We start from the raw sequence: 19,475 nt of genomic DNA on the forward strand, positions 1-19,475 counted from the left end.
CGCGTGGTGGGTAAATTGGGGCTGGATTGGGAGGTTGAGAAGGCCGAGGCCCAACCTTCCTCTAAGCTGGACGACCGTTTTCTAACCAGTCGGACACCTGCACAGCCCCGAAGGCCTTTACCTTTTATCCCGGACCTCCAACAAGAGGTTTCGAGGTCCTGGAAACAGCCATTCTCGGCACAAATTACTAACGCTGCGACTGCGGAATTTGCCACCATTTCAGATATGGTGAACCATGGCTATGCAGCGGTGCCTCCGGTGGAAGAGACTCTCGCCGAACACATCGCGCCTAATTTGGCCGCGGCATGGAAGTCTCGCCCCCTTCTTCCCTCTAAGGCGTGTCGAGTCACGTCCAGCCTAGTTGGGAAATCCTACATGGCCGCTGGCCGCTGGCCGCCAGCGAGTAGCCTCTTGGGATGAGCCTTCACCTATGGCGCCCCCTCGCAAGGATAGGGGTCCTAAGGTTTTTCCACCGGCTCACCAACGTCAGCGCAAGAGGTTAAACCTGGGTTCGACGGCTAATGCCTCTCGTTCTAGGGCACCAAATAGCAGCTCCTGATGTTCTTGCTGCTTGCCAGGGACTGTGCCCTCCACTAGAGAGCGCTGTTGGACTGCTTTCGCGCATCCAACACTCTCATTGCAGTCCCCATGCTCAAACACTGACTGTCTCTCCGCAAACAGCGCCTCGAGCAGCATTGGATCGAGCTGAATGCCAAACGTTCCCTCAGACACTCTGCGCAATCCAATCCAGCTTTCAGAATTCAAGGAGCGATTCAAGGGTCCTGCACAGACGACCCGTTTATGACGGCTCGCACAGCCGCCACTTTTTCGCTAGCGGCAGAGCCCGATGTTCAATCCGTTGGCCTAATTCCTGCCGTGGACACGTTTCAGTATTATACACAATGAGACGGAACAGCTCTTACGCATACACTTCCCCTGTGCAATGCCACAAGCTTTTCGTGCCACATTTTAACGTGTATGAAAGCGTTGCGGGAAGCGGAAATTTTGAGACCGCTAATATTGTTTCGGGCCGCATGGGAACGCTTGCCCGTCATTTCTCAATGGGTGTTACGCACAATTTGTCACGGATACACCATTACCTTTTAGGTCTAATGGCAGCGGCATTCCCCGTAATTTGTCTGGGATTACTTCACATGCGCCCTTTTCAGTGGTGGACGAAAAGACTAAATATTTCACCCTGTTGTCTTCCGCATCGGACGATTTCGGTGACACGGAGGTGTGTGATGTCGTTAAAACTATGGATGTCAACCGAATTTCTCGGCTGGGTTTTTGTGCTTTCCGAGAGACTGTCATGACGGATGCGTCTTTGACCGGTTGGGGAGCTGTTTGTCAAGGGTGCCCAGCCCACGGAGTGTGGACAGAGGCACAATGCAGTTGGCACATAAACAGGTTGGAATTACTGGCGGTTTTTCTGGCGCTCCAGTATTTCTCGAATCTGGGCTCTGTGAAGGTGTTGTTGCGACCGAGGCCTAATTATGTCCCTAAGGTCGCATCTAATAGCTTTCGCTTTCAGCAAGTGGTCCTGGAGGCTTTATCCCCTGCTGAGATGGGGTCAGGAGATCTAAGTCTTTGCCCTGTGAGAGCTTTAAAGACTTATGTGGATCATACAGGCCCATGGCGTGAGTCTGACCAGCTGTTGGTCTGTTTTGGACATAAGAATAAAGGCCATGCGGTTACAAAACAGCGAATGTCCCATTGGCTGGTGGAGGCAATATCTTTAGCCTATGAGGCGCGCGGACTCGCTTCGCCCTTAGGAGTTAAAGCTCATTCCACGAGAGCAGTGGCTTCTTCTCGAGCTTTTCTCAGTGGATCTTCTATGGATGAAATCTGTGCTGCGGCAGGTTGGTCCTCACCGAACACTTTTATCAAGTCTTACATTCTGGATGTGAGGATGGCCCCTGGCTCCCGGGTTCTCTCCGCTTGAGCAGATGCTTCCTTGGATCCCAGCTATCAGGTACGTCAGGCGTTATGATATAGCGTTCCCATAGCCGGTGACGTCACCGCAGCATCGAAGTGACCTATGAAAGGGAACATCTTGGTTACGTATGTAACCATGGTTCCCTGAATAGGTTCATGAAATGGTTGTCCATAAAATGCACTTGTTCTGTTGTGAGTAATCTTAAAGATTCCTAAATGCATCTCCTTTCAGAAGGCCAAATAAAGTGATTTTGCTTTCGCCTAGATACACACAGCATCTCACTGACATGACTGCTTTAACACTAACTGTTACTGAAACCAGCCTTCTTTCTTTGTGTGGACATTTGGACGGCATTATGCAAATATTTCCACATAGTGACATAAAAATGTGGGGCTGTGTTAGAATGAGCCGTTTTATGACGTTTCATAAATGAATCTTGCAAAATAAGAAAAGTTGCCTTTTTGTAGTGGATTAGTTTTAAAGTGATGTTTCTGAAAATAAATATAACAAAAAGGTGATTTTGTGTGTGCACACAAGAACTATTTAAATCTATTTTTTTTCCATGCATACAAATCTTACTAAAGGTTGTCTGTAGGATTCTGTTATTATATGAAGCATTGCTTTTATTGTTTTATTCTCACCCATTTACTTGCTTTAAAAGATTTCACAGCTTCACTGAGATGTTGCTAACCTCTCTCTCTCTCTCCGGGATCAGCTTTTGACATGCCATGTTTATATAACTTGTCCTGAGGATGTTAACACAAAATCATTAAATAACAAAAGTAGAAATACGCACCTTGCCAAAATATCAAGTCAGACACTTTGTCTACTATAATCCCTAAATTTGTAATAATTAATTAAACTTTATCAGCTCAGGGAGAAAAAGACAACTACATGAAAATAGCATTCATTAAAAGAACTGTCTTTCGAAGTTGTAAATAAAAATTAGCTTTTGGAATGTGTTTTACAAGAAAATAACATTTTTGACTTTATAGCTCATATTTTTTCTCGTCAGCATGTAGCTAAAGTCGCAATACAAATAGCCTTTTGTTACTCATAGCCCTTAGCCCATAGGTTGATGATACATGGGGCAAATGTTTGAGCAATGTTGGGCACTTGAGAATGGGTTACAAATGTATACCTTTAGATTGGTCATGGGCCCTGTCTCAACTAGTTTGTCGTTAACAGCAACATGCCCAAAGTCGCTCAGCAACATTGCTCAGAAAGTTGTTCTGTGTATCATCAGCTTTAATATGGAAGCACGTTTCCGCCACAGAATAAAAATAAAATAAAAAGGTTGTTGTTACTTTTTATCTCACAATTGTGATATAAACTTGCAATTTGTGAGTTATAAAGTCATAATTGTGAGATATATAGTCACTATTGCGAGATATAGGCCTTAAGTTAGAATTTCTTGATATAAAGACACAATTGCAAGATAAAAACAAGTCTGAGTTTATATCTCACAATTCTGACTTTATAAGACATAGTTTTTGAGTTAAGATCGGGACACACCAAGCTGAAGGTCGGGCTAGTTTGTTTGGTGTGTTCCACTCATCGAACGAGTCAGTGCACAATAATTAAAGCAAAAGTGATGAAAACAAGCACGTAAATGAAGGCAGTACCGTCAGAAGGCTGTTTAAATGTTACGTGATCTTTTCTAATAATTCTAATATATGAATGTTTTCATAACAACATGAGCCGCTTAAAATAATTAAAGTTATCAACGTTACTGATATTTAAAATGCAGCTTTTTTGGTCCGACACTGCCGATGTGAAGCAGGATTTATCCTTTAGGATTTATTCTTTTATACTTTTTTCGCATTTGCCAATGTACTATTCTTTGAAAAGACGGGGCGACAAGGACTAATTATCCTCTAAAACCATCGGGAATCTCCATCCAACCCAAATTATGCACGTCCTTCTTTGGTTTTTTTTTGGATGCATTTATTTTCACATATGATCATCTGCTGAATATTAATGTCATAATGAACAGTGACAACAGAGCAGGTTACACCAAACCTACTGTAAACAAACAAAACCAAACACTGAAAGAAACAAAACAAAACACTGTGACATACCATGATGGCATAAAAGAGTGTGAGAACAAGATAAAAAAAACTGCATCATAAAGAAAAACATGAATTTTGACAATATTTTATATTTGAATGACTGAATGTTTTTCTGTCTGAAATGCAATGAAAATGATTTCTGTCGTTTTCCTGAAAATAACCCCCCCCCCCCCGAAAACACTTCATAAGATCAATTTACTTGAAATTGAGAAACAAAAATATAAATACAGATAGATATAAAGACATTCTCAGTAAATATACAATGCAAATTTTACTTAAGAACAAAACAAAAAGAAATTTGCCAATGAGTCAAGTATAAATCTAACAAAACAGATTTATACTTTTTAAGTTATAATGAAGTATTAATACATTGTAATTAAAATTGTATATTCGAGATATACTGTCTAAAAACGTCTTAATATCTAAAGCAGTTTTTCTTCTCAAGCAAACTGACCTTATTTAAAGTGTGTCTTGGTATTTTTACTGCAAAACAACAAAAAATGCATTTTCTTTTGCAGCAAGACTCTTTTCTATGGCTTTCAGCACAGCAGCCACAAATGCTCTTTATTATTTATTTATTTTTTATTTGTGTGTGTGTGTGTGTGTTCAATGTGTTTTTTTGGATGGGGTCAAGAACATGCCCAACCAAAAATTAATAAAAATAAACATTTTTTTGTGTAACAGTGCAATGGCTTTCTTGCGTAATAACTGCTTTTCTTTTTCGTTTTTACAATTTTAAATGATTATTCCTTATTTCATTAGCAATTCTGCTGTTGAGTACATAAGTTTATTTAAGCTTTTTTGTGCCAACAACCAATTTAGGCTGCAATGATAGTTACATTCATGTGTTAAGGTCAAATAGGAGCTTCAAACACACAATAACAGGAATAAACAGACAAATATGACACTGTGAGACTAGCACACAATCACCTGTACAGTGATAAATGAACTGAACACACTCTTAGACATCTGTTTTTGCATAAATGCGCACACAGTGTCAGGTATATGCATCTGTGCAAGATGTTTTTGCTTTTACATTGCATGGTTGTAAGTGCAACCTGATTGGCTGTTCCCAGACAGGAAGTCAGTCTCAGATTGGATCCTGTCCGAATCCAAACCTCGAGAAAATCCAGTGAAACTTTGATCGCTTTCATAGCATCTCAGTGATGCCGACAAACCCTTCAAAGACCTGCCAACATAAGAACAGCTTCTCTGACAGAAATAACCTGCTGAATCCACATACAACATCTATCTGACGTGAAGTGCTGTTTGAGATGGAAAAGCTAACTCCGAGGAGGCTGAAGGTGAACTGACTGTCAAGGCTTTTTAGAAGGAACATTAAAAGACTGAAAGTTAAGGAAAACCAAGAAACAAGAGCATTGACTTCCAGACACAACCTTTTTAGTCATTTCCCTTTTTCTCCTAACACCTTCTTCTCCGAAGACACTCCCAAATGGTGAATGAAACCACATAGCTTGTTGTCTTTGAGGTCAAAGTTTAGCCATCAAGCAGGTAGACGACGAACTCGTAGGTGCACATCATGACAGCAGTATTGGGGATCTGTCTGACCACATGTGTGGTGAGTCCTCGGTAAAGAGCTCGATAGCTTTCCTCTCGAATCACCAGACTGAGACTCTGGAAGAACGAGCGATACTTGGAGCCTTCTTCCCTTAGCCTTGTGCGGATCACCTCTGCAGAAGCACACAGAAAACACACATATGCTCAGAATTAGAAATAGTACACTTGGAACTCAAAATTATACTGTTTCTAACCCCTTTTACATACCATTCAAACATTTAAGGTCAGTAAGATTTTTTTTTTTTTTTTTTTTTTTAAGAAATCTCTTATGCTCACCAAGGTTGCATTTATTTCATTACAAATGTTATTGAAAATAAAATGTTATTGCATTCTAAAATAACTTTTCCCCATCACTAGAATATTGCCACAACTTTTACTTTATGAAATGTTTTATGTAAAGCACTTTGAATTACCATTGTGTACGAAATGTGCTATATAAATAAACTTGCCTGGCCTTGCCTTTATCTTCTGATCAAAATATTGAAAGTAAAAAAAAATAAAAAAATAAAGTTATATTCTTTCCCAGTATTTTTGTCTTATTTTCCAGTTCACAAGTCTTAAGATTCTTAAAATAAGATATAGTTATTTAAGAGGCATAACTCGTTTTCTGTGAAATTGATCAAACTGAAGTTGAGTTTATGATTAAAACAATGACAAATACCTGACAAAACGCTCAGAAAAATCCACTTAAAGGGACAGTTCACCCAAAAATCTAAATTATGTGACCAATTATTCACCCACATGTTGTTTTGGGTTTGGGACAACATGAGGGTGAGTACACTATTTAAAGGAAAAACAAGTTTTCCATTCCCCATTGACAGATATTTGTTCGTATTCAAAGCATAAAAATTGCTTAAATTGCAACACTTAATTTCTCTAATTTGCATCTTAAGTAAATGTATCTTGATTTAATGATGTTTAAGTATTTCTATTGCAAAACAAAAACACTGAGGAAGAAGATTTATAATTCTGTTTATACAATGCATTCAACGTTTAATGTCACGCCTTTATGAATTTAAGACTTTCTGCTCTGATTTAAAACACTTTTAAGGCTTTAAATTGTGGAAAGGGTTAATTAAGACTATTTAAGACCCTCAGAGACACATCTTTACACTCACTTTTGATGCATTTAACGCATCCTTGCTGAATAAATGAAATCGTTTGAACAGTCGTGTATGTAACATTATGAAAATAGGTTGTTAATGATGTTTCATGTTGACTTCACGATGATAAGGTGCTCTGATGGTAAGATGCACATGCTCACCGTGTGGATAGGCTATGCAGGTGGCGCAGGTCTTGGAAGTGGCGGCTGCCAGCATCATGCCCACGAAGTCTGACGCGTCCTTGGCTGTGTCCTCGGCCCCATCCATGTGCGTAGCTGCTTTGGCCTCTAAAAGACGGCGTTTTATGCTTTCATAGATCACAAAGTGAATCACAGTCTCTGAGATGCCCGCGTAAGAAGCAGACATGCCGCGGTAAAACCCGCGTAGACCGTCCGTCTGATACACGCGCCGCACACACTCAAACGCATTCATGCGACGCTCTCCGCGTTTCCTGTGCAGAGTCAAATACAAAACTTACTCTGGAATCATGAATAAGCAGCACTAGTCATGTTAAAATTATAATCTACTTGTATAATGCCACGTATCTGTTTGCATTTACCTGGCGTCCAATTGTAGACGTGTCTTAATTAACCAAATTGGGTTGGTTGCAGTTATAGCCGTGAATCCTGATTGAAGAAGAAGAGAAAAGGTTAAAATGCAAATTTACTAAACACAGAAATGAGCACAAACTTTCACACACTAACAGATATTCTGCCGAATTAGCTACTTTTTAAATACTAACTTTATACTATTCAAAAGTTTGAGGTCGGTAAGTTTATTTTTTTTTATTTTATCATTTAAAAAACTAACACTTTGGTTGAACATGGATGCATGCAATTGACATTAAAGATATCTGCATTGTTACAAAAGATTTCCATTTCAAATAAATGCTGTTCTTTTGAACTTTTTATTCAAAGAATCCTAAAAAAAAAAAATGTATCATGGTTTCAAATAGAATATATTTTAAATTGTAATAATTTCACAATATCACAGTTTTAGTGTATTTTTGATCAAATAAATGCAGTCTTAGTAAACATAAGAGACTTCTTTTAAAACACCAATAAATCTTATCAACCTCAAACTTTTAAACACTTTTGAATATTTTGGTTTTACATAAATGGCCGTCCTGATAGCAAGCATGTCACAATTAAACAACAGCAGGCAGTACAAGCATTTTTAGCAAAACCATCCAAATTCATTTTGATAAAATAGTTGTTGTTGGACAATACATTTAGGTTGAAAATTAACCATATTTATTTTACATTTTTGTGCTTATTTTTCTTTATTATTCAAATGTTATAGCACTGAATTTGCACATTGTTTGGAGGAAAACATTGCAGCTCAGAGTTACAGCCCTAGTTTTCAACAAATACTGCACTCCTCATGTGATTTTCTTCTAAACGACTTTCTGTCTATCATCTTCATAAACAATGAAAGGCGCAAGAAAACTCTAGCATAGTACGAGCGTTAAACTTAATCCACCTTGGCAAAAGTCCAGGTGACAGGAGTCCAACAAACACACACACCCATTCTCTTCTGGCCGTGTGCCAGGTCTTTATTGGGCTGTGACATTTATTAGCCTGTCACTCAGAGATACAGCATGGAACAAAAGGAAAAAGCTGCTATTCCAATCCACTGGAGAAATCATCACGTGCAATTAAGCAGTAAACGGTTTATATTTTATGAGCCCATCAAAACCGAGGAAACAGGATGTAGTTGGATTGCATGCTCAAATTTACCTGCAATCCCAGCAGACGTCATGTGCACCTGCGTGGAGTCTGGCTCAAACACACAGTTCAGTCTCTCCTTTGAGCTGGAATAGGCGGCGAAGTAGATGGCCCTGAAAACACAGCAGGACACATGAGTAACAAACACACAACGATATTACACCCTACTGAACTACAACAGACTGGCCAGGCTGGTTTTGGCCACTTTGGTTGGTGTGGGAGACCAGATGAAGCAGCTGAGCACCACCTTGCCCAAGCTTGGAGACTTACTAAACCGTGTACCAATTATCTGACTGATCTGATTATATCATCTAAACCAGCTAAGACGAGCAAATCACCAATTAGGCTGGTTTAAAATGTTCCCTTCAGGACTTGGTCATTAGCTGGTCCAAGTCATTTATTATCTGCAACAAACTAACCTCATACTAGTTTAAGGTGGGTTTTGAAACAAGCTGGTTGGTGACCAGCTAAAAACTATCCACCAAGTTCTGAACACAACTGACAAAGGATAATGATTTTTCAGGAGTGCAATTATGCCAAATCTTATAATGCGCAATAATTGTTTACAGAATTGTTCACATCATTCATACATTTATATTTAGTTTCCATAGCCTTATTTTTTTTTTTTTAATAACATTTAGATATTATCTGATTAACATCATATCAGCCAAACACAAAAGCCAAAGCTAAGCTAGATTTTTCCAAAGGATAAATGCAAAGCTGCCAAATACAACATAATTTCGCTCCCCACCTTCTGAAATGCATATTAGGTGACTATGATGCCTACATAGCCAGCTCACAAGGACAGCATGTTCCTTACAAATCCTCACATGTAACTGCAAATGTTTGCACATGTACTATCCTGAAGCTCTTAACTGTTGGATGGTGAACACTGAACAGGAAAACACTCTCCACACACTCCGCAACTGATCTCAAGTTTGATCTCACCATACTGCCTGTAGAACACACACGTTTACATAAGCATCCCTTAAAAGTAACTGGTCCGGCACTGATTTATCATGCATGCCTCATTGGACAAATGCTTTATCCTGAATGCATGCATGAAAAACATCTGTTTATACAGACAATAAATGATAAAACCACCATTTATCATGGCCACTTATTTATTAAATTGCTCTTTAAGCTGTGCTGTTATATCGGAGCCGTCTGAGGTTTGTTACACCTCAGCTGAAGGCAGAAACGGCTCTTTGGGATTTCAGAATATGAGCTTCATTGTTCCTGAAAACCTCAAAAACAGCAGGGTTTAACACCTGATTTAATCAACAGTTGTTAATTGAGCTTTGTGATGTTGATGATAAACTCAATTGTAAATTATGTTGAAAATTGCATTGTATCATTTAGAACTAAAACTCTACATGTACTTTTCAAGTCTTAAAGGAACAGTTCACCCAAAACTGACAAACAAAAAATATATTTAGGAAGTGTTTCATTGTTTGGAGTCATTTCTCAAAATATCTGTTCAGTCCTAAATTTGAGACTAAGTCATACGGGATTTTAACAAGTCATTAAATAATAAGAGAATTCATTTTTGGGCAAACTATCTTTTTAATTGGTGGCTCAGATATTCTGAAATTTGTACCTTGCATGGCTGATTTCTCACCTGTAAAATAACCCTAAACTGAATGCTGAAATCAGACTTGTGTCTGTGTGTTTTTCCCAAGCTCTGTAAATTTGCAGCTTTACTGGTTGAGCAGGGTCAGATTCACACCACTTCAGCACACACAGTTCAGGACTACAGGCTCTTACAGGTGTTTCGATCTGCCTCTTTAACTGTATGAATGGACAAACACTCACCGCGAAGGAGCCACTCCAATCAGATTGGGCCCCAGGCCCCGAAATAAAGAACGAGGGCCTTCCTTCTCAAGAATTAATCTGAGAAAGACAGAGAGAGAAACATATCAACGGAACTGCAAGACAAACGTACCAAAGTGACACTTTTGTTCTGAATGACTTTGTGAACATTAGATAAACAGTCTAGAGTTGGTAAAACATTTAAAGGGGTTCCTGAAAAATATTTGGGGGCAGAGGTAATATATATCCTATATTTCACTCCAAAATCAATGTAAAGCAAAAAATTGGGGCTTAATTGTCATGAAAATAAAACTTATCAGCTCTATAAGCAGGCCTCAATTTAAATTTTGAAAACGAATATGTATTATTATTATTTTTTTCTATGTAAACTCGTTGGCACCATATTTCCTATATAAATGAGCTGATTTGTTTTGGAGTGAGATATAACCAAAACATTTCTTTCTGAGAGTCACTCAAATATTTTTGAATCCTTCGATCAGTCAATAAGACGGACACACCTCTGAAGAAGAACACGTTCAAACAAAGAAATTCCTCAAAGACGCACCTAAAACATTTCCCTTGTGTGCATGAGAGCTTGACATCCCACACATATAGCATAAAAGAAAGTCATAAAGAAAAGCTAAATAAAGATGAAATCAAATGAATGATGACCTTGTTCAGGTCGTTCAAGAGTTATTTATATTCCATCTTGAACTTCAATATTTACAATCTTAATACTGCATTTATTCTTTATCCCCAGTGGTTTGCAACCGGCAGGTTGTGAAAAGAAAAATGGTACATATAAGTTCATGGACATCAGGCAAGAAAACAATGCTAGATGGAAATAATAAAAAGCAACTACCTGTGAAATTGGGTGTAATTTGCCATAATTGGTATTGAACTAATCAACTTTTAAAAAGGAAGCAAAAATACTTCCCATACCTTTTGTTATTGACGTCAAAGTACATGTGTCCAATCAAAGTCTACAGTACTAAGATGCAATTTCAGGTGTCAGAAAACCAAAATAGACAGATGCCAACATGGACAGGTTATGTAACAATCCAAGAGTGTTGTGTATGATGTAAGAGTCCTTTATTTACCGTATAAAATTAGTAAATGAGACCAAAGTCGATATAAATGTCTTTGTGTTTACTATTTTGGTATCTTTCTGTGATATAACCCGAGTTAAACCATGAGGACAAGGGGCCTGTCTTGAGAGCCAGTGATTCACACACACACACACACACACACACACACACACACATCAACCGAGAGCCAGGACGCGGTGTTTAGTGTGAGGGCAGTGATTGGTTGGGTAAGGGGGAGTGAAAACCACTATGAACAGTCTCTTTATAAAGAAAACAGAAAGAAAGAGGCAAAGAGAGTGCGTTATAGACTTTATGCAGTGTGCACTGTATAAACACTGAACATCTGCTTTGGTAATGTATACATTTATATATTGTATATGTGGAACCAACTAGTATCAAAACAGACTCAGATTGCAAACCAACGTTTCTTATTTTGTCTCGTCTTCTGACCTTGTTTAGTCACATTTGGTGGTGTACTGAAGAAATATGACCACATTTTTGGAAAGAGTCAACAAAAAAGGGGCGTTTCCTCTGGCAGGGAAGATGGACGATTGGTTTTAGGCCGACAAACCATAGATCAAATGTTTGCAAAACGCAGATGTAACGTGGTGATGCATGAATCCAGAACTAAAACCAACATGTTAAAACGAGTAAATATTATTGTCTTCATATCTAGTATACATCTACAAATAAATATATATATATATATATATATATATAATATAGAATTGATGTATAAAATATGATTATTATATAAATATATTATTTGAATAATATATTTATGCACCTCAGTATTGTATCACAGTATTGTATTCAAAGAATATCATGATTTTATCACGGTTAATTTCCAAAAAACATGGAAATAGCATGGTACTTTTTTGTTAGTGTACTTACAGACAAAAGACAGCAATGTGTATGCATGCACTGCACAAAACTCAAAGAGGTCTAACTTGTTTAAACGTACCTGAGGCAATGCAGGGGCCCCGGAGGAGCCACACGTGCCACGCTGGCTCCATTAACTGTGCTCAGATGCAGCTCAGAGAAGCGGAGCGTTATTGAGGAAGACTGAAGCCTCGTCTTCACCACCTCTAACGGACAGGTCAGGATCGCACCCACCGTGCCTCCACATCTGAGAGAAACAGAGAAAACGCCATTTCAGAGACAGTGCAACTCTGCACATAAGAATCAATTAAAAGAAATGATGTTGAAAATATGGTCAAATTCTGCCAATGTAGGACATTCATCCCATGACTTCTTATCTGAAATGAACAAGACTTCAGTCGAACGTCACAACACGGATATAGAGGAAATGAGGGTGATAGAATTTCAACTCTAATGTGAAAGGCCAGTTGCCATTAATCGGCTCCAACACTTGCACTCGTGCAGCGATATGTAGGTCAGCAAACACAGTAACCAAAACCAGCCCTCACCTGCCAAAAACAACCTGATATCAGTGATTCCCAATGGAAAAAACGCCATCTGAAATGTGAGGTGTGATATATGTGATACATGTCTAAAGTTACAGAAATGTGGTTGAGGAACAGCTTATTAGACCAAGATAAAACAGTATCATATAGCAATACCATGCTACTTTTGATTTTTATTTTCATATATGAAAACACTAAGATAAATATGGTATGCAATACTGTGCAGTTACGAATAACAAGAGTATATGGGACATAGAGTTGGGATAAAACGCCAGTTTTCTGACAGTATCGTGTAGAGAGACAGTGCCAGTCAATAGTTCTATTTTAAACTGCTCTGGTTTATCAGAGGACAGATATTTAGAGCACAGGCTACAATCACTGAATATCAATGCCAAAATGAGGAGTCCCTCGCCACTTCAGGAAAGCACACTAGTGAGATCAGTGACTGTCACTTCTAAAAACACCTTCTCGCTGTTCAAGTATTACTAAAGATTTAAACCTTCTATTTTATTTTTAAAGAATAAGAACACAAATATCCTGAGGTTTCTCTCTCTCTATGTAGACTGTAATATAAACATCAGTGTGGCTGAATTCAAGGCCTCTTGGGATGGCACTGGCAGTGCTAAATTATGCAACGTCATACTGCAAACCATAATGCGTTGTTTATATTTAGGTTCGTTTGTTGATTTCAGAATCAAGCTGAATGTCTATAAATCAGTTATTCATTTAGCGAAGACAGTATCAGCCCTAAATGACTCTATAACAGCTGTCAGTTCCTCTGTTGCATCAGATTTACTCTTCCCGGGAAACGCAAACTTATTGGATATGTGGAGCAATCTGACCTGTGTACAGTATATACACAGTGGGAATGCAAACATATTAATGCAAGCTTTACTGCTATCAAACATATGTTGAACTACTCATCAAGTGCATTGAAAAATGATCTCATCATTACAGCTTTAAACGAGCATGGAGTAGATTTTGGTATATTGTGTGTTATGGTAATGATCTTTTCAGTGTTAGGAGGATCATTTTTGACTTGGTAAACCCTGCAAGTTAAATAGCACCGAATTAATGTCGATCTTATAAATAAATAGGAATATATTGTCTCTGAATTAAAATTAATTGTTAGAGCATTTATTAAAGCCATTCCTCTTAAAAAAATTTTTTAAACTGAATTGATCTTAAAACCCTCAATCTGTCACCCTGACGCTTCTCATGTCCGTCATAACCAAACAAAAACTCAATTGTTCTCTAAAATGGTTGGTAATGGCAACAGCATGGGGTACAGTTTTTTTTTTTTTCATTTAAGTATATAGATATCATTGGGATCAGTAAGATTTTTATGTGTTTAAAAGAGCTTCTTCAGTGTCACATGATCCTTTAGAAACCATTCTAATATGCTTATGTTGGAAACAGTTGTGCTGCTTGGTAAACATGAAAAGAACAGCATTTATTCAAAATACAAATCTTTTCTAACAATTTAAGAGTTTATCACTTTTTATTCATTTAACATCCTTGCTGAATAAAAGCATTGATTTCTTTTTAAAAATTAAAATGAAAAATTACTGATCCCAGACTTTGAACGGTAGTCTATGTTGTTACAAAAGATTTCTATTTTGATTAAATGCTGTTCTTTTAAATGTTTTATTCATCAAAGAATCCTTAAAAAAACACACAAAGTTTAAGTTCAACAGAAACGTGAAGCAGCATTTAAGAATGATTTCTTAAGTATTTTGTGACATTGAAATCTAAAGTAATGATCATGAAAAGTCAGCTTTGATCACAGCAATAAATTCTATTTTAAAGTATATTCAAATAGAAAGACATTATTTTAAATTGAAATAATATTTCACATAAGTAGCAGAAGAGGCTTCTTTAAAAATCATTAAAATGTGTGTGTGCATATATATAAAATATTTTAAAACAGTGTAGAAAATAATTTATAATAAATCAAATGATCTATTATTAGTAATATTGTTAGTAGTAATTCTAGACTCTAGTTATGTTGTTCGTGTAATCTTGAAGAGTGAAGCTGTCTCACCCTCCAGCAAACAGATGCACCAGTGTGTCTCTCTGGCTCATCTCGGCTCATTCTCTCCGGGATACACCGGGCTGAGCAAGTGTCAGAGTCCGTGTACGGGTGTCGCTCATACGGGTGTGCGTCGCAGTCACTATCAGCCACTTTATGAAACCTCAAAACATTTCGGCGCGGCTTCGCCTCCAATAAACCCCCGCTGATCGATCCACGGCCGTCAATTCTTCAATAATTAGTCTGAAAGTGAGTCTATGGTGGAGAAGTGACTACATATCACTGATCTGGGTCAAAATCCAACTGTCAGGTCAGATCAGGGTGTACAGAACGTGCACGTTTGCCTCGCACGCAGTTCACCTTCGTGTTCACTCACATTCCGCGACGCGAACGCGCTCACTGTTGACTCTAGCTATAGACCAATCAGAGCGCAAAACAAAAGCGTCCATTGGTCGACTTTCAGTTGACGTCACCAGAGCCCGCCCCCATCAAACGCCTTTCACGTGATCTCTGCTCTTTCACATACTTGCATATATAGCCTACATAACAGTGGTGTGGGTTACATGTGTGACAAAACTAAAATTAAATATTACAAACTTTGCCAGAAATAACTAAACTATTTTTATTCTGTGCCTAGTAAACTGAAACCGTACACTGAAATAATTATCCCCCAGAAATGGCTAATAAATGTATCAAATGTCTACAAAGAAACACATTGAATTAAACATGAAAATTGAACAATTTCTTGCAAAACTTATAAAACTTTTTATTCCCAACGTTTTATAACTAACCTCTGCACTCTTTAGTCCCAGACAGTGTTAATTGTTCTTTTTTCTTTAAATAATTATTTTTAAAATAATGATTTTTTTATTTTCTATTATTTTCTTGGATGATGTAGCATCTGTCAGGTTTCTTTTTATAGATACAGTTAGAGATATTTATTTTATCATATTGTTTTTTTATTATTATTCTAAATAAAGAGGACTTATTGGGCAGGGGTTATTCTGAGTTGATTTTTTTTTTTTTGTTTTTTGTTTTTTTTTTTTGTTTGTAATTGTGATATTAATACCATTACTTTTTCTTTTCTTTTTTTTTTTTTTTTTGGGATCTGTGGATGGGAGGAGAAAAAAAATGCTGTTCAAAACACAAAAACTTAAGCTTGTACTTTGACAGCAAACAAAAACGTTGTGCACAAAACACACTCTTTTATTGACATTATGTTTTCCAAAACAAACTCTTTACCTGAGCAGCTTACTGAAAAATTACCATGAATAACAACTCTCTTTTTTTACTGAGGAATTTCTTTAATTATATTATAAAAATAATATAAAGGCATATAAAGCAGAATTATTGGGATTTACGGCATTATATATCACTGGTTTATTAACATGATCAGTAAAGTCTTTGCACACGTCTTCAACCTGAGCAATCAGACAAAACTTGTAAAACCTGCTGTTTCTAACCAAATTATTACAAACGTATATAATCTAACAATTATCAGATTTGCAAAATGCAATTAACAAACTTCAAACATTTAACCAAAATTATCAGCTGTAGTTAATAGAGACATTTGCAGCTACTGTTTCTGCTTCTGTGTGTTCAAGAGAGATGAAGACACAGCATATCTCTATCACATCTATCAGTAACTGGGCGAATAGAAGACAGAGGCTCTTTGAACTGTGTGTGTTCTATGTAAACAGGTAGATCTATATTTAAAGTGATTCAATCTTCTGTTTATTCAGGTCTTGGCTTTATGTGCAACTTTATATATAAGTCACATGAGTCAGTGCGGCAAACATGCATGAACTTGCAGACCTGTAAAGGCAGTAGAATATGCAAGTGTGAGAGGGTGGAAACCACTCATCTTTTGTCTATTTAATTTTTTGTTTACGGAAGAACGGTTAATTATTACTGTAGTTCTTTAAACTGGTTTATCCAAATAAACCATACCTCTCCCTATTGCAGTTCCTCATTCCCTTCTGCTCCACTATTCCCTGCAAACCTAAACACTTTACAGTTTGATCTGAACTGACTTGAAGTAAATATTTGTCCCATTGTCATGTCAGAGCTGCTTAACATTTCCACTTTAACCCCTTAAATGAGTTTAACAAGAACAAACTTGCAGCAAAAAAAAACTAAACAAAAAAAAACATACAAATGCTTTGCCAAAGAGTGATCTAGTGTAAAGGGCAACCTGGTCTCAGACACTTGAACTGGAAATCAGTTCAAATAATGCAGAATCTGTGCATACAAACAAGCACAGAGTGTACACACGCACACACACACAGCATAAAGTGGGTTGCAGACAGTAAAAAAACAACGTTAAATGCAAATAACACATTGCAACTAACCATTTAAATGTGCATACTTGCAAAATAAATGGGCATGCTATTATTATTAATATACTTCACAAGGAGTGAATATAGGTTTTGCTGCAACAATGATAAACACTGTTTGTAGTCATGTGGTCACACTCCCAGCCAAATTCAAGGGACGTGTACTCTGGCACTTCATGTCCGATGTTAAATCTGTGTCCAGAAGAAAAACCACAGAAACCTCTAGCGGATCTTTATTTAAATTCAATTCAAGTTTATTTGTATAGTGCTTTTTACGATATAAATCATTGCAAAGCAATTTTACAGAAGATTACGTTTCTACAATATTTAGTAGTGGCTTAAAAGTAATGACTGTCAGTTTATGTGCATATGGCAGAAATTTTCAGAAAATCTTAATACAAGACGTAGTCAACCAACCGATGAACACAGCAATTATTATATGATGCAGTCACACTTGTAGCAATATTTGTTAGTTCTGTATGTAGTTTCAGGGTTAGCATCATCTGGGGTCCTCTGAGGGTCAGCATCATCTCTTCTCAGGTGTTCTGGATCCAGACTGGAGCTTGTTTAAATCCTATTTACCACTGGATGTAAATCCCAGCAGAAACAGAGAAACAAATAGAGACACAATTAGTGTTGCTGCTTTTCCAACAAAGTAAAATTAATTAGTTTAACCCAAGCTAAAAAATAAGAATGCACATTTGAAAAGATTCAACTGCAGTCACAATTTAAGCATTATTCGAATGCTTGGCAAAAGAGATGCGTTTTTAATCTAGATTTAAACACAGAGAGTGTGTCTGAACCCGAACATTATCAGGAAGGCTATTCCAGAGTTTGGGAGCCAAACGTGAAAAAGCTATACCTCCTTTAGTGGACTTTGCTATAGGAACTATCAGTCCAGCGTTTTGTACTCAATTTGTTATGTACTTAAGTAAAAAAGTACCGAAAGATAGATGTTTGCAATTTTATAGAGGCTAATTTAATTTTATATTAGCACTTTTTTTTATTATAATCCTACTGCTCAAAATACCTGGGATTTTTTCCAAAATAACCACTATATGGAGTCAAGATGTATTTTTGTTGTTGATATGGACTACGCTGACGAGAGTAATGTTCACTGTGAAGCTTACACTGTGATGTACCTGAGAGAAAACAGAGATGACCATCTGATTTTCACCAGTAAGAACAAAGTATTTTTAAAGTTTGTTGTTTTACAGAACATCACAGTTATATATGACATGATAATAAGGCCTGAAGATTTTAAGGAAAATATAATTATATTTTCATAATGATTTTTTCCTTCTCAAACCTTGTCTGGGGTGTAAAAACATCCCTGGCCAAACGGGGTGCATCTCTTCCCCTCTTTGATAATTACTGTAGTAACCATGTTCTGAACATCACATCCGTTCTTTTCTCCCCAGATGTAATATATATATATATATATATATATATATATATATATATATATATATATATATATATATATATATATATATATATACAGGTGGTTGAATAAAAATATTTGGACATTATTTATAAAAATTACCTCAAGTTAGCACCAGCAAGCTTGTTAGCTAGACAGTTAGCATCAGCTAACAATATTTACTTATTTTCAGTATGGTTATGAATAACGTCTTAATATAATTAATTAATTAATAACAATGGATGAAAAGTTTAGAGCTCTACTGATGATTAAGTCTAGAGTCTGTCCACCTTTGTGTGTGGGTCCATGTACATGCTTAATCGATAGGTTAAAAAAAAGCCTCAAGTCCAAATATTCATTTATCACCAATTAACTGTTTGACAAACACTTCCTGCTTCGATGTCCAGATCTGATTTAAAAAAAATCTCAAACATGCTCCGATGTCCCGATCTGAATCAACCGAGTCGCGAACAGGCTCCGAAGTGGCGATCTGAATCAACCGAGTCGCGAACAGGCTCCGAAGTGCCGATCTGAATCAACCGAGTCGCGAACAGGCTCCGAAGTCCCGATCTGAATCAACCGAGTCGCGAACATGCTCCGAAGTCCCGATCTGAATCAGCCGAGTCGCGAACATGCTCCGAAGTCCCGATCTGAATCAGCCGAGTCGCGAACATGCTCCGAAGTCCCGATCTGAATCAACCGAGTCGCGAACATGCGTGCAGATCTGAATCAACCGAGTCGCGAACAGGCTCCGAAGTCCCGATCTGAATCAACCGAGTCGCGAACATGCGTGCAGATCTGAAGCAACCGAGTCGCGAACAGGCTCCGAAGTCCCGATCTGAATCAACCGAGTCGCGAACAGGCTCCGAAGTGCCGATCTGAATCAACAGAGTCAAGAACAGGCTCCGAAGTGCCGATCTGAATCAACCGAGTCGCGA

At 37.5% G+C, this 19,475-nt stretch overlaps 1 protein-coding gene across 1 annotated transcript; it reads right to left on the reverse strand.

Moving 5' to 3' along the window:
- Nucleotides 1-4,569: 4,569 nt before the first annotated feature.
- LOC128029047 (solute carrier family 25 member 36-A) lies at nucleotides 4,570-15,172 on the reverse strand. Its single transcript, XM_052616517.1, has 7 exons — nucleotides 14,791-15,172; nucleotides 12,284-12,448; nucleotides 10,235-10,312; nucleotides 8,432-8,532; nucleotides 7,252-7,318; nucleotides 6,854-7,143; nucleotides 4,570-5,702 (listed from the first exon to the last, which is right to left on the reverse strand). Exons 1-7 carry the CDS (start codon nucleotides 14,829-14,831, stop codon nucleotides 5,509-5,511), a joined length of 936 nt encoding a protein of 311 aa, XP_052472477.1. The 5' UTR covers nucleotides 14,832-15,172; the 3' UTR covers nucleotides 4,570-5,508.
- Between the last annotated feature and the right edge of the window lie 4,303 nt (nucleotides 15,173-19,475).

Source organism: Carassius gibelio, chromosome A15, assembly GCF_023724105.1.
Source record: "Carassius gibelio isolate Cgi1373 ecotype wild population from Czech Republic chromosome A15, carGib1.2-hapl.c, whole genome shotgun sequence".
Classification (NCBI taxonomy): domain Eukaryota; kingdom Metazoa; phylum Chordata; class Actinopteri; order Cypriniformes; family Cyprinidae; genus Carassius; species Carassius gibelio.